This window comes from Haliaeetus albicilla, chromosome 2 (genome assembly GCF_947461875.1).
Source record: "Haliaeetus albicilla chromosome 2, bHalAlb1.1, whole genome shotgun sequence".
In the NCBI taxonomy this organism is placed as follows: Eukaryota; Metazoa; Chordata; class Aves; order Accipitriformes; family Accipitridae; genus Haliaeetus; species Haliaeetus albicilla.
The window spans coordinates 32,710,443-32,736,951 of record NC_091484.1 but is presented as its reverse complement, the minus strand read 5'-3'; the positions used below and the strand labels follow the sequence as shown (position 1 = coordinate 32,736,951).

The 26,509-nt window shown below is 40.4% G+C and overlaps 1 protein-coding gene across 1 annotated transcript in view; it reads right to left on the bottom strand.

The window, feature by feature from the left end:
• Nucleotides 1-26,509, bottom strand: part of ITGA9 (integrin subunit alpha 9) — a 230,582-nt gene that overhangs the window by 18,710 nt on the left and 185,363 nt on the right. The window contains exons 24-27 of the mRNA XM_069770014.1: nt 12,323-12,448; nt 11,594-11,713; nt 9,785-9,886; nt 1,486-1,605 (exon numbers count right to left, since the gene is read on the bottom strand). Coding sequence (XP_069626115.1) covers nt 1,486-1,605; nt 9,785-9,886; nt 11,594-11,713; nt 12,323-12,448 — 468 coding nt within the window. The remainder of the gene's footprint in view (nt 1-1,485; nt 1,606-9,784; nt 9,887-11,593; nt 11,714-12,322; nt 12,449-26,509) is intronic.

The following is a 26,509-nucleotide window of genomic DNA, read 5'->3' as shown; positions in this document are numbered from 1 at the left end:
TTCAAACAGTTCATCTACTGCCTTTTTACTTTCAGGAAATGAGCCATATGAAATCAGTCATACAGGTATTAGCAGCAGTAACTCCTTTTTCAAAACTGTGTGTCATTGGGACATAAACCCTGGGCCTCTTCCAATCTCACACTTTCCATTCTTATGGTTATTCTACCATCTTAATTGCACAGACTTTTTTTTTTTCTTCACTCTTTCTGACACATAAAGCAAAAGCATTTCCTGCATGCCAGAAAAACAGAAGAGAAATTATAAGATATTCTAGACTGTGGTCAAACATTGTTTTCCAAATGGAAAGCACAGTCAATTTTGACCTGGCCATTATATGCTTAAAAATCTTCAAAACTGACTATAAAAATACTTTACATCTATAACCCATATAAAATTCATATAATCTATGAAGTAGAGGTATAATCTATAACAAAGCTATACACACATCTGCATAATCTATAACAAGAATTGCATGGCCAGTTTTTGGCCTAGGTTTGTAAATCCATTTTGCAGCCTCGCGACCTGCAGCGATATGTCCTTTCGCAGCACATCGGGGCTGTGACCTCCAGTCCCGGCACAGTCGGCGAGCAGAGCCTGCAGCGCACATGCTGCTAAACAGTGCAAATCAGGCTGCTGGACCTCCGCCACGGGAAATAAAATGAGGTTGGATTTGTTCCCATGTGTGAATTTGAAATTTACTTCTCTCAAAGACAGTCCCTGACCTTGACCATGGCCTTTTAAATTTATGGATTGGTAACAGGGAACTGAGGAATGAAAACACTTGAAGCTCCTTACCCTTCATATTTACCACACCAGATGGCTGCTGCTAAGTGTCAGCATCAGCCCAGTTCTACCACGTAACAGTGTCTGGGTACAAGAATTGTATCTTATCAGAGATGGTGTGAAGGCTGGCTTTTAACAGGTCCTGGCGCTTCTTGCTCTGGTAATGCATTTTACTCATCTGGAACTCTTTCTTTGAGGGATCTGAAGAATTTATTGCTGGATACTCCTCTCCCCCAGGCATTTACCTCTTGAAAACAGTAGCTACTGACTGTTTTTTGCTAGGCATGCACCCAATCTTTTAGCTGGTCAAGCAAAGTTGACCTGATTTTCAGGAAACACTGTTGAAATCAGTGAGCCTCAGTCATCAGAAAACCATAGAGATGTACCAAGTATCTAAGTGTGAGAGAACAGCAGGTTTCTAAGAGGGATCCTCCTTTGTCCTGAAATGGTATCAGAGGTTTCAACTTTTAATAACCAGGCCCTAAAAAAAATTCCACTTTTCCACTTCTTCTCTACACCATGAGTCTCTCCCTGACCCTCACAAAAGCCTGGATATGAAAATATTTTTGCTGGCCGACAGCTTTTGTAATGGAGTGGACAATTACTTGGTTCCTAAAGCAAATGGATGTTAAATACAAGGATAAATTCAAACTTTTTTTCCTGGGACTAGCCTTGGTGTTTATGTTGCATCTGTTACCTTACCTTCCATAGGAGCACAGCCAGCAACAGGAAGATGAGAATTCCCACCAGCAAACTGATGGCAATGATCCATCCGACAACATACCCACGAGGCTCCAGATTGTGCAAAGCCTCAAAGACCACCTACAAAGCAATTAGAAAAAGATCTTTTTATGATTGGAAGTTGTATTGTTTTCTCTTGTACTCATCTTATTAAACACATTGCATGGTGGCCTCAATGATCATATTTCATCTGTCAAACAAATACGGAATACGACCTTAATTTTGTGCTTTCCATCTATTTTTCGCAAGGGATTTAAAGCTTTCAAGTGGAATTTGAGTAGCCATGCACTGGATCCAAAGGATATCAGCTTCCACTCCAAAATAACTCTTACCCTGCCAAACCCGTACCCCACCCCAGACACTGAGCTTGTTCTAGTGCTGGGCCACCAAAGGTGCACAAAGGTTTGCATGAAAAACTCCATCCCTTGGGCATTGGCAAGGATTGCCATGACATCTCGCGTGGTTTGTCTTACTCATCATGTTCCTGGCCCAGCCAAACACCCTGATGCTTCCCATGAAACACTCATGTATGCTGAGCTTGTCAACTTTTTTTCACAAAAAATGGGACAACTCACATACATCCCTATTGAATACAAATTGTCCCTGCTGTGCTTCACAAGACACATTGTGTGAAAGAGGGAAGGGCGCGTGCAGGCATGGGTTCTTCTGGGAATGCAGAAAGCAGTCCCCTGCTGTTCTCTTCACTCTTTTTGTATAGCATGTATGGCAGGGAAATACATCCTACAAAGAGCTTTCCTTAACTGTCTCCCTTAAGAAGAAAATGGGAGCAAATTATACCGCTCGTATACACTATGTGAATTTCCAGTCTCTTATTTCAATCAAAACCAGTTCCTCAGTGGAAAACTCAAAACCAGTTCTCCTCAGTGAGAGCTATTTCTATGTTAAATTTTGCAATTTAATATCCAGCAAATGCAGAGAGGAAACAGAGATTTTTTTAAAGGTAATACGTTTGCTTTGTCTGGCTTTGTTTTGGTTTGTTTTGGAAGGCAAAGTAGTGAGTTTTCCTCCCTCCTTCACAAACCACTTTCATCATCTTTGCTTAAAAATGTCAAAACCCTTTTCTAGATATGAATTGTTAAATCAATCTTTTAAACAAAACAAAAAAAATTGGTAGCTAAAAGTGGGTGAAAATCTGGGAGTTTGAGTCAGATACAATTACGCAACCCCAAGATACTCATCTTTAAGAGGCCCATGGGAGATCCATGAAATACCTCTACTCACTGGTGACACCATTCAAACAGCATCATTTATGAGACAGCAAAGGGAATGCGATACCAAAAGCCCATATGGATGTTGAAGGCGGGCATTCAGGAAAAGGTTGCCACAGGGAGGTGACGGCAGCACTGGAAAAGGGGCCAAAGAGGATCTGGGTTCTCCATCCTTGCAGGTTTCCTTTGTCCTCAGACAAAGCCATGGGGATCCTGAGCCAGTGCAGGCAACAGCCCTGCTTGGAGTGGGAAACGGGACAGGACAGCCTCCCAAGATCCCACTAATGAACATGTCTCTGTTTCCGTAAGTATACGCAGCCTCAGCAAACACCCACAAAAATCACAGGCACAGATGAGAGAAAGCAGGCTAGTAGGGCTATATTTTGTCATGGTGTTCCCATAAAGAAGTACTCAAAGATCCTTTGTCTCAGTTTCACAGACTAACACTGGTTAAGACCACAGCTTTTGTGGAGGAAGAATTTGAACACAGCTGATTTACACACACTGTTTTTTAATATTGATGAGATATTATCAGGCATTTGATGACGAGACATGAAAACAACAAATGGACAGGAATGAAGCTATACATAGATAGCGTTATCCAAACACATTCCCATAACTAGTGTCACAATGCTCAGAATAGCTCTTGAACATGGACCAGTTCTTCACCGGAGAAAAAAAATAATTTTAGCATTTCAGACATTAGCACAAAGCCTTTGTCAGACTTTTTAAGACATCTTGCTGAATAGAGAAAGTTTCCTAAGCAGCAGAGCGTCCCTCATAGCCAAGATGAGTGTAAGGGAAATACCAGAAAAGAGAGATCAAACACAAATCTTGTGCCTTTTTCGTATTTCTGAGCCAGCTTGGAAAGATGATCTGATGTGGCAGTCCATTTCTCAAGGAGGCTATGGTTAGCATCCATCTTGCAGACACAAGTCAGATGACTATTTCTTAGATGATAAGGCACTGATGTTATTTTTCTTTCTGACTCTAAAAGAAAAAACCTCCCAACATTTTAAGTATTGCCAACTTCAGTGAAGAGACCTTTCAAGCAGTCCCTGGATGCAAAATGAGGTGGTACCTTCTCTCCACTACTCAGAGAGTAAAAGTTAACACAACCTCCAGCACAACAGATCTGTGTGTCCTTCAAGCTGCCAAAAGACAGAGCCAGGAATAGCTGCAGAGATCAAATTATACATCATCTCTACACCAAGAGCCCCACATTTCAGGTTTGAAGCACACTGGCTGGAATAGCTTGGCTGTAGGTTTTGCAGGCACAGCTCAAGCTGTAAGGGTAGAGAGCAACAACAGCTTCTTATCTATCCAGTTTCTTCTAGCAGTCTGGAATCAACATACAAGCATAAAACCCCCTTGTTCATGGCTTTGTGGTTTGGAGAGGAGCAGGCAAGTTGCACATGTTAATGTCCTTATCCCTCTCAAGCCCTCAAAGTCTGCCTGCATTAATAAGCAGCCACTGCAATGAGTTTTGGTGAAGAAGCAACCAATAACAAAAAACCCGAGCCAAACCCCAATCAAACCAGACTGAGCAGACAGTCAGTGTACATCACACATCAGGAGTATCAGCAAGAACCAGTACAGTAAGTGGTGGGAGGCCAGGGAAGCAAGTCATCCTAGGGGGGAGGTTCGAGGCAGAGGGTGACGTTACTAAAGAGAAGTGTGCTATCAGCCGCCTGCCACTTGACCCGCTGGCCATCGCGCAGTCTCTGAAAGCCAATCTCAAGCGAACCTGGAACCCCTCGCCCCATCCACCCCAGCAGCACAGCCCCTATAGGACAGCCAACACACTGGGGAGCACAAGGCAGCCCCCAGCCCAGGGCACTTCCCACAGCCCTGACCGACAGAGAAGACAGGAGTGGTAAGGGTGACTGATACAGAAGATAAGGGGGTGGGGGGGAGCGGGAAAGCATCCCAGAGAGGGCGGTGGGGGGTGGCAGCTGTCTGGTTAAGAGAAAGCACATGAAACGGTCATAAAATATGGAGTGGATTACAGGCTTGTTTTCAGACTCTGACGAAACACCAGGCAAAGGCCACGAAAAAAACAGTTGTCCTGACAATGTATGAGGAGTTTTAGTTTCGTATTTATCTTTTGCATTTCACACTGTACTTGTGCGATCTGAAAGTGGGAAAGCCTGGGAGTCAGCGTAGCTTGTCATTTAGTTGTTTGTAGCTCACATGTCAATCAGGTTTTACATAATGTAACTGCCTTTCTGTAAAATAACAGAGATCTGCACCCTACCACTGATTTCTGAAATATGGAACCCACATGGACAAGGGCACCTACCAGTTCCTCTTCTACCTGTACCAAACACTTGCTATATTCTGATAGTCTTAGAGAACAGATTGAAAAGAACCAGAATTTTATATATTTTTTAATGCTTTTAAAACACCCTATTTCAGTAAAGTGTGTAGGCAAGAAGTTAAGAAGTTAACTGAGTAGGAATTTTGCAAATACTTAGAAGTTCATACTGTGCTGAAGCCCTTTGCAGAATAGGCACATGCTGCTGCACTGGGACTCAGAAAGACAAGAAACATACTTCAGCAAAATCTGGTGAGGAATACATAATTGCAAAATTTTCATTTCTTTTTGCTTACGCACACTAAATGAATTTTATGCACTTGTATCATGAACCACAGCACTATGGAAGGCATGGGCTTATAAAAAGATCCTATTTTATTTCTGTATTATTACCCAGAATATTTCTGGTGTTTCAAACCACATTGCACTGCTGGCTGACTTGTCCATTCAAGTGCTGTTATACTTGGGGGACTTGCAGTAAAGACACTATTCTCCTATACATCTGTACATGTATGTATATGCATCCCTTTTTATATATGTATTTATCTACATATACTAAGAAAAACCTTGGAAGTTCTTGAAAAATACAAACCTGAGGTAACCATGCTACTTGCTTGTCTCTGTCCCTGGGAAATTAACTGTATTTTATTGCTGTTGTGTATTGATCTATTCCTTTACCCAAGTGTTGTTCCTACCTGCCAGACTGGACTGTAAAGACAAGAAAATCTATAAAGGGATTGTTACAGCAACAGATGGAAAGGTAAAACAACGAAATGAAAAACAAAATGTGGTGAAAACAATAAGGTTGCAAACAACCCACTGGAAAGGAGGCCGCAAAGCTGCTGGAGGAAGCATGTATCTGGCTCCAACCAGGCTAGGATGTTGCGCCCATCTCAAAGGTAAGCTGGAGAGAACAGGTGGCTTAAAATGCTGAGTGTTTCTAAAAGGCAAGAGGGGGTGGTGGTGGGTTGATGAGTGGAAGAGATATTCCCATGTGCATTAAAAAAAGGCTGGGACATCATGAGCACTGTCTAGTACCACAGGCTGCTCCTTCCAACGCAGACATGGAGAACAGGTCAAAGTCAGGAATCCTCCACGCTGCAGGCAGATGGCTAAAGCTTAGGCATGTGAATATGCATTTAAATCACTCTGCATATAAATATGCATATAAAGACCTCTCAAAAACACCTTGTAGGTCTTCGCAACAATAAACTTAATTTTTTAAAGTTTTTCTTTTGTTGTTGTTTTCCCCAAAATATATTTGTTTATCATCACAAACACAAACATATCTAAATCCTGAGAAAAAAACCCCAACCCTATAGGGCAACTACTTGCCTGTGTGGAATTAAACCTGGTGTGACTGGGCTGAAAATGAGAGAACAGTGAACTCTACCCAGGAGGCGGGAAAGGTTCAAAGGCTTGATGAAGCCTACCTGTGCTGACCTGACAGCACCAGACAGCTATACGGCAGCCTTCAGCTTTACAGGGCATTTTGTTGCAGGAGCTGCGTGCATTTTATCTGGAGTTCCTCTTTCATCTATTCAGCTTTGCATTTCCTCACTTTCAAGACAGGGAGACTCAGAGGCATTCAGCTGGTTTTGACACAGTGAAATCCAGCCTCTTCTTCCCTCCACATTGGCACTCACAAAGGAAAGTCCTTTTGCTCTGTAAGAGCACTCTGCCTGCTGCACACGAGCAGCAAGCACAGAATGTGAATCCTTGGATCTGGTATTTGACCACTGTGGTCTCATGGAGCTTATTGCTGGTTTTGCCTCACATGCAGAGAAGAAGGGAGCCAAACCTTCAGAGAAACCCATATGCTAAAGAAAAGAAAGTATGCTTCCTGAAAATACCACGCCATCAGTTTCAGCCAATATACACTCATGTTAATACAACTGTCACCACAGAGCCAAATCCAAACTCTGCTCACCTTCTTCATGTGATTTGTCCAATATAAGAGTTCAAACAGCCTATTGTAACCAGAGACAGAAAATATATCATTCCAAGTCACATGAAACCATATCCAAATCCAGACAAATTATTTCTGAAAATTGCATAAATGCTTCTTTTTAAAAAAGGGGTTCATTTCAAAGACAGCCTGCTACCCAACTTATAGATATTTACATAAGCTTTTGCATCTCCCTTACAAATCATCTACTGGAGTTTCTGACATAACTGATATTTATATGGGTGGTCCTGCCACCACTGGTACTCTTACACGAGCATCACAAATATCAATCTTCCTTTTCCTTTTGTCTTCTTTATAGATAGTTTGCATTCTGATATTGTACACTATATTGCAAAAGTGCCCAGTAAATTAAGGGCACCTGCTTCTGAAGAACCATTTAAACGTGCTAATAAGTCTACATTTAGCTGTAGAAAGCAAAAAGGCCTTTTCCAATTTACCATGATAAAGTGTCTAAGAAAATGTTTTTCATTGTTAGGGAACGCTTTCATAAACTCATAGACTCAAAGGAAATCCATGCACAACTGTTCAGAAGGAGCTGTTATCCAAACAGATATGATACAGCAGTCCATGGTCAACGAAAAGAATACAGGATGAGCTTTAAAAAGGAAAGGAGGAGTATGAACAAAGATATTTTCTCTCTCCTGTCTCTGCATCCAGCTGAATAGCTGTGGCTTGCAACAAGTACTATCCCCTTCTGCATTCCACAAGAAAAGAGAAGGGGGGAAAAATGAATACCTTGAGCCAAACCACATGTCTTAAATTTTTCCCTCAACATGACCCTATGCAAAACATATAGCAATGGTGAAGCCAACAGACATATGGAAATAGCATAAAGGAGAGAGCAAATGGCACTCACATGAGAAAAGACTTGAAATTACAAATTGCTGTTACATGGCTACAACGTCAAGCATGCTCCTTTATAGCTAGGGCTTCCCAGGAATTAGGAGCAAGCTCTTTTTTGAAGATTAATGTAGCTTTCCAGGACAGACAGTGTACTTTATAATCATTGCAACTTAAGGCTTGATGAAAGGCTTTCTGGGAACAAGAAAAGGACAATGTTGGGGGTTTTTTTGTTTTCTTTTTTTTTTTTTCTCCAAGCACTAGATAACAATTAAATACAGCAGTGCTTGCATTCCTAGATAAAAGCATTTCTAAACTTTGAACATTAAAAAAATAGTAATCCCACGCATTTTACATTGTGCTTATCATTCTGAGTGATTCTAAAACCCTTTACAGATCAAAATATTTGGCAGAGAGATCCTGGCTTCTTCCGTTTCAGTTGAGGCAGAGGTATCACAGTCAGGCGTTACTTCAGTCATTAATGAAATTTTGCCATAAAATTGCAAGATTTGCTCTGTGCAAGCTGTAGAACTAAAGAGAGATCAAGTAATGTATTAACAATCAGGGCTGCAGGTCCCGTATAAGGCACATTCCCAGGGGAGGCTAGCTATGTTTTTTATTTCAGCTGCCAAGCCTATTTTTTAATGCTCTTCAGAATGGTCCAGAAACCTGACAAAGAAAATAAAACAGAAGGGAAAAAATGGGGTCCTGTCATATAAAAGAATTTCTTTTTCTGACAGGTCCAATAAAATAGAAAGTTAAGTTTAGGGTCGCAGACATGATGGTGGAAAAGATGGTCACTGTACTGGTGTCTCTGCTTTCAGACTGAAGGCAGCAAGTAGATGCAAGTTCAATTTTTTCTTTGCCCATAGGGTTTTAAATCCTGTATCTCTGAGATGAGTGCTTTAATTTGGGACATCAGTGTCTTCCAAAAGTGTGTTGGACTAAATGCTCTCACACTCAAACCTCCATAGCACTCACTGAAACAGAGTCAATGAAAGAATGGTTGCATGGGCTAGTGGTGATGACAGTCATTGGGGATAAAAAGATAACTGAGAAATGGGATCTAGATCAAGTTCCAAAAATACACAGCAAGAGGAGAAATTGAAAGTACTCCAGATTACCTTTGATTCTCATGTGAGAGAGAAATAAGAAATGAAACTTTAAAATTTCACCAGGCAAAAAGAAAGCTGAATTTGGGTGTGGGCCCCTGTTCAATTTTCATGCGTAAGTATTAGGCAACTTGGTAGTAGGAAACCAAAGTCATCACCTCCTTGTTCTCCAGTAGACTGTACTTACAGCCAAAACTATACAGTGAATTCACCTTGAACTTTAATATTTCCCCTTCAATTTTCAATCCAGCCTCACACAGATCAACACAAAATGCAGTATCAGATCATACATGAAGTCCACCAGCTCAGCACAATTGAACAGCTAAATGAACCTCTGAAAGTTTAGACCTCCTTGCCCATTTTCACAGCTCCCAAAATATCATTAACACTTCTAAATATTTCATACTGGCACATCTGAAAAGACTTTGCCGGGGTTTCAAGTCTCTGCTAGGTTGTCAAGGAAAATCTGAATTAGATTAAAGCAGACGTTGACCCTAGAACAGGAAGCTAAACCTAATTTTTGCACAAATACCTCAAGGGTATTACAATTTTGGCTAGTACAACACAGAATCTCCTGCTCCACATAACATCATTCACTGTGATGGCATGGTTATCACAGAGAGCAAAATCACAGAAGCACAGTTCACAGCACTGCTAGTCTAGCCAAAGTCTGGGCACTCTCATGGGCTAGCCCAGCCCAAGCCCAGCCACAAATTCCGGTTTGCGTAGAGCTCTCAATGATCTCCAGCCCACTGGCATCAGGAAACCTTTCTCTTCAGGTTTATTTACTTACTGGTTTTTCTTCTGGGCTCCCATTGGGCACCTCCACAACTCTGAGGTCAGGGTCCACCCGTACCCTCGCTCTTGTGACGAACTGGATGACCGATGAGCTGTCCTGAGAAGTAAAAAGACGAAGAATTGGATTCGAGGGTGCAAATAAAAGCACCAAAAAACCCCCAAACAAAAACATCAAACATTTGCCAGTGTAATAAACACATCTAGACAATGCTCAGTGGAGGTTGGGCTGAGAGTTAAGTACTATCCTGGTTAAAACCCTGCTTTGAAAAAGATAGCTTACGCTCATAACAAACAAAACCGAGCACATTATCTCAGAACAAAACAAAATCAGGTATGTTGGACTCTAAACACACCATTTGTATTTGGCCTGTTAATGTTTCCCACATTTACCGCAGAAGCAAAAGACAGAACATTGCCAATCAACACAGGTAGGCTCAATATTAACCATCAAAGAAAAGTTCCTATTTGTTTTCCAAGTGAACAGAAAAAAGATATACAAAACCTGGGATAAACTCAGGTATTTCCCAAGGTGAAAACGTCTTGATTATTTGAATCTGTGCACTGCAAATATCTTAAATGTTCAATATACACCTCCCCTTATTAATATATATTTCTCCTATATTTTACACAGTGCATTTTAACAGGCACATTCCAAGAAGCTGCCATTTCAACTTATAGGTTAGTCATTTGTATGCTGTTCACCATGGGGAGGGTAGGACATAAGTAGCAAATGGTATGCATTGGTGATACTGACCCAAAGACTCGTGTAAGCACTGTATGTCTCTTAAAGGAGTGTTGCTAATGGTCATCTTGGAAAGGACCCAGCAGACAGGATGAATCCTGGCTTTTCCCAGGACTGAGTTTCGCAGAAGCATATTTTGTGTGCACTCAGTTACTTGCTTACATATTTCAGCATTTCTATAAGCATGTAACAAAACCCTGAAACTTCTGGCCTTGCCTGTATTTCCTGTTTTCAAATATGAACAAACATTAGCAGATTGGCTGGTTTCATCTGGAAAAGCTCAGGGGTATCAATTGCTTTAGGAACTGCTTTCTAATAAGGGCTCTCTCCAATGCTTTCAATCCAGCAGCTATCAAAGACAGGTTTATTTTAGTAGGCTCATGCTATCAGCTTTCTCCTCTGATTATCTTACACCCTCATAATCTTATAGCATCTTGCCAGAATTACACAGTCAGCATCTTTGTAAGTAAAGGAAAACAGGGCAAAATGCAGTAAATCACTAGAAATTTAAAAGATTTGCTGTCTCATTCAGTGGCTTCAGAGAAGACAGGAATTAACTTGCAACCATTTGTTTCTTGTCACAAATGTCAAGCTCAGCATTAATATGGCCGTGATGTATCTTCTTTGAATAATAATAATTTGAAGTAAAAAATTACAAAAAACTGCCACGTCTCTGTTTACATGGAAGGAATGATAGATAGTTGGTCACAGTTTACATGCACTTACTCTACTTTTCATTTTTCAGAATGAAAACTTCCAGAAATCAATTTAACTTTCAGAAGTCTCTAGCCTTAACACCATGCATAAAATTAGGGGCCTCATTTGTTGTTTCTCAATGTATAAATTTCTGAACTTAATTTATTTCTGTCTTAATGGGTAATGGGTAAGAACTAGGATTAACACCTCCATACATGCTGTTGATAAATAGATCTGTTTTCTTTGACACCATGATTTTTTTTAACACACTAGCAAAGAGAGGAAGGAATGCAAGTTTTGAGTCCATTGGCGCACATAAGCATACTTAAATTGGCATTTAAGACAAATTACAAAGGAAGCACATACCTTCTTCAGTATCTCAGTATTCAGCAGCGTGTAGATACTTATATCACAGGACTCTGCTTTGGCTAGTGAGCTTAAGTTGCAGCGTATAATTAAGCAGGACCTGCCTGGTCTTTCACAGTCCTACAGGAAATATGGAAAAAGCTGTTAGGCAAAGGAGGAAAAAATTCAGTGGCAAGTCGTGTAATAGCAAACACACCAGCTGACCAAGTTACATAGTAAACTGCTAAAATACAGCACTCCTGCATTGAAATAGCAGCAACTTTCAAGACCTGAAGACAGCTAGATGCAGAGACCTGCATGAAAGCAAGCCAGGTAAAATTCAGCCCTCTACAGAGCCACGGAGCCAGGTGAGTGCCCGGGGCTGGGAGGAGCAGGGCTGCTGCCGCACATCAGTCCTCGGCGGGAGTCAGGCACCGAGCACGGTGCAGGGCCCCGCTGCCCCACGTGCCTTTGACAAAACATGGGAGCGAGGGCTCTGGTCACCACGTGCGCGCTGCCATGTCAGGCAACTCCCTCCCCGCTGCACTTCCTGAAACTTCTTATTTCTGTTTAAAAATCAGATAATTAAAATCACTAAATATCACCACAGCACAACATCAGTATCAGTATACATGCACCAAACAGTTGCTGTATAATGAACTATATGCTTGAGTACTTCATGCTAAGCCACGCAAAATCTTTTGTAAGATACACTGTATGTTCAAGTTTGCCATAAGTGGACTTTCTTACCAATACTTTTCTGCCAGACTTTGTGAAAAAAGCAAATATTGTGTGGAAAATATTTTCATTCTCTTGAGGAACAACGCATGGGCTGGGGTTTCTGTGAAAAGAACAGCTGCCTTTGTCCTGACCAACCTGCAAGCACAATTATAAATCACAATTATTATTCTGAATTAAACTAAATGACACAAGAAGGTGGCATTAGCCTGTCCATAAAAATACACCTACATCTGAGCGGGCTGTCTGGACTCCCTTTAACAGTCAAAAGAGAGAAACGAGCGCTTCAGGAGTCAAATAATCCTAAAGAAGTATCTAAAGTAAGCCAGACAGACCACGGTCTGGAAATGCTTGTCTCTCTTGACTGGATATGATATGAATGTATCTAACCTTGCTCACATGTAGGTGTCCGAGTTCTACAAGTCTGGAGACAGAGACAGAGGAGAAAAATCTCAGCAAAAGATATAGATCACCACATAGCATTTTAAGTCAATAGTGTTACCCTGTGTATTACCTTTTTGGTAACTGTATTATTTGGTGCTTTGGCCAACTTGGCTGTTTCACAGTTTATATCAGAACTAATGAGATAAATGAAATCTTTGTGTAAATGCACAAGCCTGGACACTAAAACTGTTCTTTTACCTTCAGCATAAATAGTACAAAAATAATCTTTTTGTATCATTAGCTTCTTCACTTGTGCAGAGAAGTAGATGCTTGAAGCAAGTGAAATGTACCAAGCTTTGATAAAATGTTCTTCAGTCAAGATAACCTCGCACTAGAAAACCCTTATCACTTTTTGCAGCTTATGAATATTCACTGAAGAAAATCTATTGGCATTTAATACAAACTATGACAACAAAGTATCAGCAAATTCATCCTGCCACCATCCTTAAAACCTGTAAGAGTGTGGGAGATTTTTCCCCTAAACCACCAAGTGACGTTCTTACACATCCTGCTGTTGACCTCCCTACATCCTCTACTCTGAAAAGATGAAAACTTGTACCTTATTCAAATCACAAATCCTTGAAAGAGGGAGGAAAAAAGTTGCTATAGATATGAAATTACTGCATGCCCTGAGTCTGATTCTGCATTAAACAGTTTATAGCTGAGTTAACCAAAGTATTTCCAAAAAAGGCAAAGGTCTATCTGGATGTTAAATGCTTCTTCCAGACAAGTGACGACAATGTCTCTTCATAAGATACATCTTTTCTGCTTCACTGGCCCACAAGCTCTTCATAATCTGTTCTTTGAAGTACGTATTCATAACCTGTCTACATAATCTGTCCTTACATTCCCAACAGATACAGGCACAGGTAGCTACCCACAGTTTACAGTCTCCTTGGGATCAACTGAAAATTAAGACTATCATGTTCTCCATTTGTCCGGATCACCTGGAATGAGTTTTCATTATTTATTGTAGGTAAGAGATTCACAAAGCCCACTGACATTTATTTTCTTTGAACTTTCACATGGGAATTAGATCCAGATCAACCAGAAGGTTTATGTTAAATCAAGAACAGCAAAGAGTCAAGATCTATTCAGTACTTGCTCTTTCTTCCTGAAAGTTTGAATTACCAGACATTTGGACAGATGTCATTAGATTCATGCAAGCGATACAGAAAGGAGCTTCTGCGCTATCCCAGCTTTTGGTGTACTCTCCAAATAGTCCTGCTTTACATCCTGTACAAATACGATGTAAGAACAAACCAAAGCAGAAATATCTCACAAGACTAAAAGGAATTACCTGGCATGAAGCAACATAAATCTGGTCCTTTCTTCTCCAAGTGATCATCTTTTCTTAAACTGAAGCTTGGCTACATCTTGTCCTTTTTAAAACACTTTAGCTGATACAGAGAAAGGCACCTCCAGAGGACTAAGTCTGAACTTGGAAATACCCTTTCCTCTCTGCCAATTGTGCAGCAATCCCACACAATGTGGCTACTAAATTCAGTGTTAGGAGGGACACGTGCAGGGACTGATCACCTCCTGTCACCTGCACTGCTCTGGAACAGACCATCAGGTCACCTATAGCTTGTTTTAGTAGCCAACGGAAGATGCCACTTCCTAGAAGAAAGCAGAAACTGCTACTTGGCCTGCAGAATTTGGGGGAATTCAGCCAGGCAGAAATTAGGTTGTATTCATCTGTGTATCTGTGATCTATAAGTGTATGCTGACAGCCAGTAGGCAGGAAAGGATGCAAGGCAGCTGAGAAGCACTCAAGTTTCTTTTAGCACTCTTAGAAACAGCAGAGCCACAGAACTCAGAAAAAAGTAACAAGAAAACCTGAAATGGATGGATCATGCTGAGATAGAAGAAAATCCAGCCTTTCCAAAGGCCACAGTTGGGTTTTAGGGTTTTTTTTGTTTGTTTATTTGTTTTGTTAGGGTGACTGTCAGACACTTATATTTCACACCATCTCTTATTTTCCTCAATTTTTACATGCATAAAGGGAAGATTCAGTCAACCAGTCAGACAAGACTATGGTAGCTTTTCATTAAGCTTTGTTTTCAATGAAAAATTCAGCTGTAAAAAATCAACCTGCTAAATAAAATCTTAGCACAAAGCTCCTGACTGCATTATGCTGAGACTGAACTACATCTCTGAAATTCAAATCAGAATTTGGCCTCATGTGTGACCCTCTCCCTGTTCAAACATGGTGCTACCCCAGCTACCTGTTTTACTCCTTGTGACCAACCACATAATCTGGTACACAGAGAAGAAAGTTTCTGGCAAAGTTTAAGGGCTTTGCATGAGCAAACACAATTTATAGATGCAAGAACTGTGCAAATCTTTGAAATGGAGTAGGTAGCCAGGCTCTATGACAAAGTCTTGGAGTTTCAGGGTACGTGACATACTAAAGCTTCTTGGAAATTTCCATGTGGTCTCAGCAGCCTATAAACAGAAGAGCACTACCCCCAAAGTGATCTTCCCAGGACCTGGGATCTCACATCTCACAGAAATAGCAGAAGAGAGTTTTTGGAGCAGTGCAGAGGATGTGGAAAGAGATGTGCATTGCTCTTGTACTCCATACAAGGACTACACAGAAGCCACAAAGAAAAATCAACGTCCAACTGCTAACACAAACAAACCAACAAAACTGGGGCAGGGGGAACAGGAACAGAAGGCAGGCTCTCTTAAATCCTGCATTAAGACTGCAGCTTGGGAAACAAAAACCCTGTCCTGAGTGAGGTACCAAGCAGGATCAGCTCTGCAGCCTCCCAAGGAGAGACTTCCAAGGAGCTGCGTCGGAGCTGTTTCTGCTGAGGGTTGTTTCATTTTGTTTTCCAGAAAGTACTTACCCATTTTAAGTCCTGCGTAAAATCATCTGCGATCTGGTGCACTGGCAATACAGTTAAACCCCCTGTACTGGAAGTGTACCTAAAATCTGTACCCAGACAGATGTAGACAAAGTCTTGCTGCAGCCACAAGTAAGTGTTAAGTGCACTCTTCGAGTGCTCCTTTGTGTTTCTTTTGCCCCAAAAGGAATCCAGTTTGAGCACTTTACGATGTGAACCACAGCTCCCTGCATAGGGAGGGTTGAGGATTTTGCTTTAAAAGCTCACTTCTGGACTGAACTATGACACTAGTAAAGAAGCACTTTAAGGCACACTTTGATCTTCAGTCCAGCAGAACTTCTGCAAAGGGTGATGACCCTGAAGGTGCACAAAATACACCTTATGCATGCTTGCTAAGAACAAGTTTACAATTTTTCCACCCACAAGTGTGGATATTACATTAACTCCTATAAGCAGGACTCCTGGAATTCATATTGTTTCTTATGTACGAGAATGGCTACATTTCTACATAAGCAAACCCTTCTGGAACGAAAAAGCTACAATCAGTCTTGACCAAACAAAATTCCTCCAAACAAGAAGATATTTATTTATTTATTTATTTATTTAATCTGACCTAGCAGATTCCATTGAACAGCTTTACATTGCATAAAAAATGGCATAAAAATCATTTCAAAGGTCTTAAATTATTTTCTACTTTTTCATCTTCTCTCTATACAATAGTCTATGCTCTCACATGTAGTCAAGACTACTACATATATAATGAGTTTTTTCAGGATAACAGGTAAAATATTTCTAACATAGAACTAAATATTACCAGCTACTGATCCTAGCCTTCAACTCCTGGAAAACCTTTCCAATTAAAAAAAAAAATCATCTTTTTGCAAAGAAATTACATTTTCAGATTTTCAATTCTAAACTGAAAAATTCATAAGGGAGTGGTTTTCTGATGGAAACCCAAATGATTTTGAAAAATTTATTATGGTTTGTCATTGTTCTAATTAGAATGAAGCATGCTTTGACCATCTTGAATAATGTCTTCAACTTTCATGTGAGGCAAACCAACATCAAGAACAAAAGTAAAATTTTCCGACACAACTTTTTACTGACAATGGTTTCTTTTTACCAGGCTATCCATGTGTAGGGATGTTCCCATTCTCTAGGAACATCTTGTCATAGACTGCAAAACACCTAATATCAATGCATCATGTGTATTATTTTTTTCTAGTTTTTATCTCAAGTTCAAAGGCACTTTTTGTCAAACTTTAGCCCCAAGGTGAAGAGAGGTAAATAAAAATCACTCTGATATTCCTACCATGGAATATCAGAGTGATTAAAGCTAGCACAGCCTGTATTCGGATCTCACCTGCATTCTTGAACATCACTGGATGCCAGAATAGCCATCTACAATTTTCAGTAGTGAGACATTATTGTTGGGTGCCTCACTTCGACACCTAACAGGCATGCTTCCAGAAGGTGGACATGTGACACTTAGAAATCACCGTCTTTTAGAGAGTTTTAGCTGGACATCCAAAATCTAAGGGACTGAAAATCACTACTCACTCATGAACATACATACATGTATTCTCCTATTGTATTCAACACGTGTGCATATACATGCAACATGCATAAACACAAAGAGATATAAGCCAGAACATTTGTACTACACAGACTGTAAATGGCACCTTGCATAACAGGCCTCTAAAGGTCACCGTAACTTTGCAAAGGCTAAGGGTATTACTAATCTGTCATCATGCAGAAAGGCAGAATATCCCTTATGCTGCCTACCTCACCCATAAATGGCCACATGTTCAGAGACGAGTTTGTCTCTAGCTTTGTTAATTTACTGGAAGTTGTCCCCTTAAAGAGCCCATAAACATGCTTGAGAGACAATGTTTAAATAGGACAGCCTATACAATGGGTTACTCTGCCAACTTCTTGTTGTCAGCACAAACCACTAAGCTTCTCAGAGACAAGACGTAACCACTGGAGAAAGCATGTGCATTACTTCATGCTTTAAAAATGCTGTATCTGCAACAAGGAAGAAATTCCCACAGGACAACTTTAGTGGACTCTGAATATTTGAAAAGTCCTACGGAGCAGGGCAAATCCATAAAGTAGCAATGAGTTTTAATATCAGATAACACCACCCTTAAGGAAAAGGGGAGGAGGGCATTTCAGAGTGAAACAGTTGTATGTAAAACATCATGTACACTCCACACATTACATCCTAAAAAACTGCAGTATATTTAATAGGGCTGTATGGGAATAGCATGCTGGATTTACTGCGTACACAGGGATCATCTTCTCTGACTTTCCCTGCATATGTACGGAGTTATGAGAATACTTGGGCTGGGCTTGGCACTCCAACAAGGTGGTACCAGTGCCAGGGGGACGATCACCACACATTCCCCTGGGAACACAGAGGATAACCCCGGGCTGCCAATGAAACACTTCTTGCATTTCTAATCCAGGTCAGCCATGGGTTTAGGGGGTTTGGAGTTTCTAGGAGAAATGATACACCTACTGCCTCAGCACATTCCCCTTCTACTATCAGCTCTGTCCCCCACCTTCAGGGCACTCGTAACACCATTCCTGCTCATCTGTAGCTACTCTCAGAACGTGGTAATTTCTAGCAAGCCTTTGGGGCCTTTAAGAAATTGCTGGGCTTTGTTAGCAAACATTTTAAGGTTTCCTGCCTGTAACATAAACTTCGCAAGTGGACTGAAAGCCAGTGGCCCCTTCTAGACTTAACCTCAACCTGTTTAACATGCATCAAAGGTGAGAGCCTCCATTTTTTCAGAGCCCTGTATCCTGCACAAGATGTCAGCCTGGGAGAGGGAAATGAAATACTGCGGGAGCATAATAATGGACTCAACGACAGATCAATATGATCATAGTTGAAGACCTTTTACTAGAGCATCAGACAGTTTTATACATTGGTTACCTCCATACATGCGTTTAGCTATTTTACTATTGGTTACTCGCATTATTCACCCGTTGTCCACACGCCTAGTTACATTTAATGATTGGTTATATCAATTCTGTACATGCGCATAAACATAGGACTTAATTGGTTATACCAACTAAAACATGCGAAACTTGTCTCAGTCTAATTGGTCAAGATAAACTGCTGAATTGACGTTCTTTGTGCCAAGTTCCCTTTATCATGGAATGCGTACCTGTGTTCTTCTAATTGGTATCTTTCTTTTTTTGTCTTCTTGTTTATTCTGTTCAAGGCCTTCTAAAGGTGTCTGGAATGCTCTTGCGACTCTTAGCTAAATATATGTCCACAAAATACAATTTCCAAATAGGGGGCTGGGAAGGTCAGCTGACGACCAAGCACAGGGAATTGGAAATTAGCAGTTGGCATGGGGTTACACAGGTGCATGTGATAGGAGTCTCTTGGAAGAATGAGACTGAAATCAAGAGGAAACTAGCTGTTGCTTCCAACAAAGCATTAAGTACAATCTCCCTGCTGCATTGCTGCATATAAGATGCTGAGGGCTAATCCCATATTTAATGATTGGCATTTTACAAGATAAACAAGTGAGCAAATGTGTATCTTCAGCTCATTCCTTACAGACAACATTAGACTCCCACTAATGCAGAAGAGTTCATTATGGTACTAAAACTTACACGTTTCCAGGCTCTTCCAGTAAGCCTGATTCCCCTCTTGAGCTAAATCATCACATCACCAGTTATTACTGACAGCCTGTAAGCCAGCAGAGTTAAGGTGACACAAAGCAAGCGTGAAGGTGGAATCCAGCCATGATTGCTTGTGATGGAATCAAACCCACGTCCGATCACAGAAAAAAGCACAGGGGCAAGCTTAGGGAAAACGTCATGAGACACAAGGTATTTGGAACAGCAATTTCAGCTGCAGGAAATACGCTCAAGGTCTGAACACAGGTCAGTTGTTTCACAAAATTGTTAACATTGTTCAACTCCGAAATGGAAGCCTTTCTCATCAGACCTGGGGTATGCTGGCTCCAAGGCACAGTTTGGCCGTAGGCTTCCTAAAATTGCTGGCAGATAGTTTTTACATATTTCTCCTTTCTTATTAGTTTTTTAAAATTGTTTTATTTATGTACGCATGCCTAACGAGTGGTTCAAGTTTGCAAACTGGATAATAAATAACAGATGCACTTTTGTTTGTCTTTGTTGCTAACCGTAACACATTCATCCTAATATTAGGGAAAAAAGGTATATGTGTGTCCTGATTCAAAGACACTGATTCACCCTTCAGTAGGTGAATTGATAGGCATGGTTAATCTAACATGTCACACTGAAAAAAAAAGAGTACTGACAAGAAATTCCAGACAAGGTCAGACTTTCAACAGTAGACAAGTAAGTTATGTAAATATGTTATCTGAGTACTTGGTCCATATGCCAAAAATGTTTAATATTCACAGATAATGAAACATGTTTGAATCAGAGCAGTTTTGTTGATTCTGGCAATAAATTTAAGAGCCACTGAAACAACAGAAAAGAATTTAAAAAATTAACCCATTTTACACAACCCCTGAAAGTTTTTGACTAAAACCAGTTATTAGTTACCGTAGTGCTGAAAAGCCAGCTGTGCTTGCATTGCAAAACCAACTGTAGACCTACTACTGACCAGCAAGCATAACATCAAGGGGCACCGTGCCTCTTTCAAGAAATCACTCTCTTATGCTGTGCTGAAAAGCTTCAGTAAGCCAACTTTCCGGTATAGAAAAGGAAAGTTCTAACAGGAAAAAAGTATCAAAGGAAGGCCAATGCTGGTAAGGAAAACCAGTACTGCATAGATCCAACAGGTAAACTTACATGGCCATGAGGAGATGCAAGATTTAAACAGCAAAGTGGAGATGCTGAAGCATTAAATCAACACAGACAAGAGCTCCACTGTAGCTCTGGCTTCTGCCGAAAGGAGAACACCAGATGCATGTTTGGCATAAATCTATGCTAACCTGATTGCAATGCCTGTAGATGTTTTTCTGATGCACTTATCCCTACAGTTTAATTAAATAACCTGTTAACCAGGTTTGATCAGCATAATCCTGCAACATTTGCCTGGTATTGGCCCTGCAACCACTTTGCACGTACTTAGCAGCAATCCCCAGAAGTACTACCCTCAAGAACTAGTGCTGCCTACCCAGTTTAGTAAGAAAAGTGAAGGTCTTCTGATTTAAAGTTCCTGACTTACAGGACAGCAGCTTCTGCCCTAGACAGAGAGCACTGCCACATGTACACATTGAGAAAAAAGACTGACCACTCCTATGATTTAACTGCGAGGTTCACAGAAGGTTCAGGCCTCAGAATGAACGAACACCACCTTACATGGAAACCAGTTCACCTCTACCATTCATGTGCTCCTTATATATCAGCCATTAACATTTGAAATCCAAGACAGAGTCACAGACAGGTACCTTTCCTCTCCCTATGAAGAACCATGAAATGCTTAACACATGAGGTGGCAATTAGATCTCAAGGTACATCGCTATTTAAAAAGCCGCTGAGATCACTTGGAGTTCAACGCTCCTTCAGCTAGGTTCTACCTGTCTCCAGCACATCCCCTTCTACAGCCTTTTCTATGGTGCATAAAACACAAGTAAGCCCATGTTTTTTCTTTATCTAATTGTTAGACTTTCCTCGTGGGCTGTGTTGATGTTAGAATGAAAAGTTCTGAAGACTGTGCAGATAAATACATTCGCTGTAGGGCTCAAACACTTTGGGTGGGACGTTTCACTAAAGCAGATATTTGAATGGATCGGAAAGGTATCCAAGATCAGCTCTAAGATCTAAGCTCTCTTTAGAGGCAGTGGAGAGAAGGCAGGACCTCCAAGAGGATGATTTTGCTGACCTATTGTAGACACTTGAAGAGTAAATGAGTCATCGTCATTAAAAAAACCCTCCCGAGTGCAGTGTGGTGGTGGGATATTTTAAGTTAGGCAGAAGATGTCCTTTGTTTCCAGGACATCCTCAGACTTCTCATTCCCCCAAGGAATGGTTTATTGATACTTTTGATACTGTCTGGTACCTTGCACAAGACTGGAGTGATGTACTTTCAAAGTCAGGAGAGAAATCCAACAGAAGATGCTTATTTCCACTCTGATACAGGAACAGGGGGGTAAACCCTTCTTCTATCAAATGGGAGCTAGAGTTTATACTCTTCCTTTCTTGGTTTACTGGATTTACATTTAAACCACAAATCCTGTATGTTATTTATAGAAGAAAAAGAATAGTTTATGAATCAGAATTTAAAAGAGGTGTGTATGTTGAAAGAATTAATCAATCAGCTCTTTCCTGAATTTCCTTCTTCATTGTTTTTTGGCAGGAACAGCTTCACCAATGGGAAAATGGTGAAAGGATGCAATTCTTAACACTCCTTCAAAAAGAAATACAATAAAAAATTAAAAAAAAAAAGATTTATAGACTCTCTTCTTTTCTCATTCAGTAGTTCCTTCACCAGGAGGAGCTTCCTTCTCTGGTTGGGAAGCTTACAAAAAGTCTACTTTATGGTTTTTTCCGTACCTCAGCAAAACTCCTGATTACTGTGGTATCTACCAAACCTCCTGCTTCCTTCATGAATCTGATAAGAGCTTATGTGTATACCCAATTCACTTCATAAGACTTCTTTCTTTATCTGAAATTCACTTTTATAAAAAGGCAAATCAACTATCTTTTTCAAAATTGAAATTTCACATATTCAGCCGAGAAAACAGGAACTATGGGCAGTTCACAAAGTAGCAACGTTTTCAGTTGACCCAAAATATTAATCAGACTGCCATATCATATTGACAGGTCATGAATTCTGGAGGGAGAGAGTGTTGGAAAATTTCAATAACTAAGTAATTTGACAAACTTCACTTCTTTAGTTTAGAAGCTAATTGTGAGCAGGCCACAAGTGAACAGGTCAAGTGTTGCCATGGTCTGATTTAATACATAGGTCACAGTGCATTTTTCCCATGTTTCGATGGCCTTGATTTTTATAGTACTAGTCTTTCTTGAAAGATTAGAAAATAACTTTTCTACATTCAAAATGTGTTTTACATGAACATTCTCTTTAGCATTTTCAAAAAAATTCACTGCTTATGCAAATACTACAGCAATCTCATTGCTAGATTTGGTCAAAACAAATAGAAAACATCAGAGGAGTTGTTCAAATCTGGTTTCACCTAAAAATCCAAACTAGGAAGTCAAAGAAAACTTTCTGCCATGTTAAGTTTTGCTTTATCCTCAAGGCAATATTCAGCAATGCATGAAAAGATTATTTTGAAACACTGTAAATGCAGTGAACTCTAACCAAGGCACAGCTTTTGTATAGTGATTCAGATGGCTCCTGTAAAGCAAAAATGCCATGATTTTTTTTTCCACTTCGGATTTATTTTAAGGTCCCAACTCAGGAAAGAACTTTATTTTATGGCCAGGCAGCCTTTCCTGTATAACAATGAAATCTTAAATGACAGCTAAGTTCCTCTTCACTGAAAGAGCTTCAGTTTATCATGCTGATATTAGGAATAAGTTTATGAGAGCTCGTTCTGAGCTCTGGGATCTTTCTGCTTTGGGATCCTGCTTCCCAGGTCTAGAGGTGACTGTGCCATGCTGGACCATGGTGTAGGTTCCTGACTCCCCTCACAGCCATCCCGGGACCAGGCAGATGCACCAGTTTCTCCTGCAAGTGGCAGGGCTTCCACACAAAGCCAGATTCAGTTGCCATCACAGAGATGCTCTAGACTGGGGGTGGGAAAAACACCTCCAACTGCCTAAGCAAAATGTTTTGGAACAGCCATTTAAAGAAGCAATTAAAGTGAAAGAGGCAGGAAGGTCAGCAAGTTTCTGTACAATACGCTCCCTGGAATGAATAATTTCCTCCAGCAATCTAGCTATGCCTTTAAATATGGTGCCAAAATATGTGTGTGTCAGCATGTGTGTAACAATCACTGAAATGAAGAGACTACAGGGGGGATGACTAGTACAAAGGGCTAAAATAAATCTTGCTGTAAGTCCAAAATGTTCCTATACAATCCTTCTATCAATGGTGGCAACCAGCAGCAGCATAAATCGTTGCTGGAGAAAAATTTTGCTACATCAAGTACTATCAGCAAACATTTATATCATCACATGCTGGGACCGTGTATATATGTTTTCAGAGCCAAGACCTGAAACTTCAAAAGACAGAAACTAAACAATTTTAAACTAGCTACCAACAAACGAGGGGTTTTCTGCATAATGATAACGATATACAGGTTTGCCTCTCTATGTGGAGTATGCAATAGTAAGCCGACCATCTTAACATATGCTTCAAGGAGCACTCAACGCACTACCAGCACTTTAGAGAGCTTTGACAGTCCTCCTTTGCTTACAGTTTTAAACATTAGCAGTGCAGTAGCCAAAGCATCTTATTCTTATTCTGGAGGATAACAACCTACAGATAATAAGAAGAAATTACATTTAAGGTTTTAAAATTGCAAAGATTCCTTTTCCATTATACAAGTGAAAAAAACCCTCAAGCAGCCTGGGACCTTCCATGGGGCAAGACAGCAAGCTTTAACTCTTCCTCTTAACGTCTTCCTGCTCCTTACAGACATTACTGTGCAAATGTCAGGAAGAAAAATGACATGAGTGCTACACAAAACTGGCCTTAAAAATGTAACCTGTCATCAGCCAGAAAGACTTGTCGCTTGGGGACTGACCCCATTTTACTTTTTGTGTTTCAACCTTCACAGGAAGAGAATAATGTTTATTTCAACAGTTTTCCTTATTGAACATGACAAGCTTTTCTATGGTCTCACGCTCAGGCAGCCATTAACTTAAAAGGCAACTTGGAAAAGGAATTCTCTTCAACTCCTCCATGCTGTTAATTCATTTCCAATTCAGCTTTTCCTTAGTTTTTTAAATCTTAATGATACCCAGCTTTCATAAAGGCCCAATCCAGGTCTCACTCACTCAGACAGAAGAAAGGAGAAGTGTGAACTGAATGCGCCAAGCGTAACAGGACAACTGGAGGACTTCTGTTTGTCCTTCCAACAGAAGGACTTTTATCTTGCTTCCTAACCAAAAAGTGATGGGAACGCTGGACCAGGAACTAGGGGCTTGAACTAACTGGCACACTCAAGGTTATTCCGAGTAGGACTCACAAGACTGAGATTTAACCCATTTTTCACTCTCTGGAGATAATTCTCAAAGTCTAAGCTTAGACACCTAGGAAAACTCAGAGAGACTAGGTGGCTTTCGTATTGTCAGTGGAGACTGGCAAGTGCTTCTCCAGAGTTGCTTCTATGTGTCCCTCTCTGCATTAATTACTAAAGTAAGAGAACATAGTAATTTAAAAATTCTATTACTAGTAATTACTAAAACAGTAATTACTATGCTTAGATTTCAAAAGTTACATGCAGGGAGGGGGTTTCTCATCAGAAAATTGAGGACAGTATTTCCTTCCTTCTCCCTCCTTCCTCCGAATTCCCTTTTATTTCATTGCCTAGACTGCAAATTCTTTGAAGAGACTGTTTTGCAAGATGTGCATCTCACTTTCCAACAAGATTCTTATCTCACTGATGATAACAACACAGTTCTTTATATCCTCAGTATTAATTCACCTAAGCAGACTTAAAAAACGCCAGTGCTTGCTGGCCTGCACAATGCATGCAATAGAAGAAGCAATAGCTCCTTCCAAAAGCCCACAAGTGCACATGGTACTTGCTCTGGGTTAACACCGTGCATCTTTGATTCTGGTGACAGCTGTCTGACTGGAGTCTAAACAACTTGGCAGCCCTGCAGAGCTCGGTCCCTCCAGAGGAGGGGTGAGGATCATCTCCTTGCACTGCAGTTGGCTTCCAGTTCAAACAGACAAACTTGGTTTCCAACTGTTAGCTCCTCGTTCCTCATAACTGTGCTTACCTTTGCTGGAAATAAAATAAACAGGAAGGTAACAATCTGATCCAGTTCCATAAAGCCAGCATCAGAGTAATCCTGGACACATTGCTAATTTATCAACAGCTTCAGGAAATACCCTGGTTAATTTGGTAGGAACTCCCATTGTGAAAATCTTTTTGGATGCCCCGGAAAGCAGCTCCTTGGCTGGCAAGTCAAGTAGCGCTTCCCTTGCCCTCCAAATTAGCTGGATACCCAAAGGAAATTACTAATCTTTCAGTTCAAAACCAAAACACACACAAGTATAATGAGCACTGCTTTCCTTTGTGGAAGAATATATAATCAATGGCTTGAAGAGTGGAGAATACACATTTCTGTTAACACTAACTCTACTGTACTCTGTTTGGGTGAAGCTCTACTATGTCATCACCTATACTGTTCCTATCACAACACTTTTACCAACAAGCTAAGGTATTTAATTTATTATGTTTTTAACCTGGCTTGAAGTCTCTGCAAGAAAGCAAATATAAAAATACATAAAAACAAACAAGTACTAATTTGTCTTATCTGCTTCCAAAATATCATTTACAACTGCAGAATTTGAATGTCTATTATGTAAAAACAATGTCAATGGTGAAATTCCCTGGTTAAAATAACTTTAAAAATTTCTAGCATTTCCTTTTGGTTTAAAGTTTCTGATAGGAAGGGAGTTCACTTTTTTTTTCCCCCTAGTTTTCTTTCAATTATCCATTTTCTTTTACTTCTGGCTTTTACTGTTGACTTGTTTCCTTTATATATTGGGGGTTTTGCTGGGGGAAGTGCTGCAGAAACTCCCAAGACCCCTTGAAGAGCGTCTGAACATCTCTAAGGCAGAACTCCAAATGTCAAAACATCTCTGTGACCTGAATTTCTCTGGAAGAAAATCTTAAAGCAGTTTCTGCAATAAAGCCAAAAGCTTAGAGCAACAGGAACAGAGGAAGCATGAGGGCTGTCATTTCCTCTAAGAGCAGCAAGATAATAATTCCTATTAACACCTCCCAGAGATACAGAC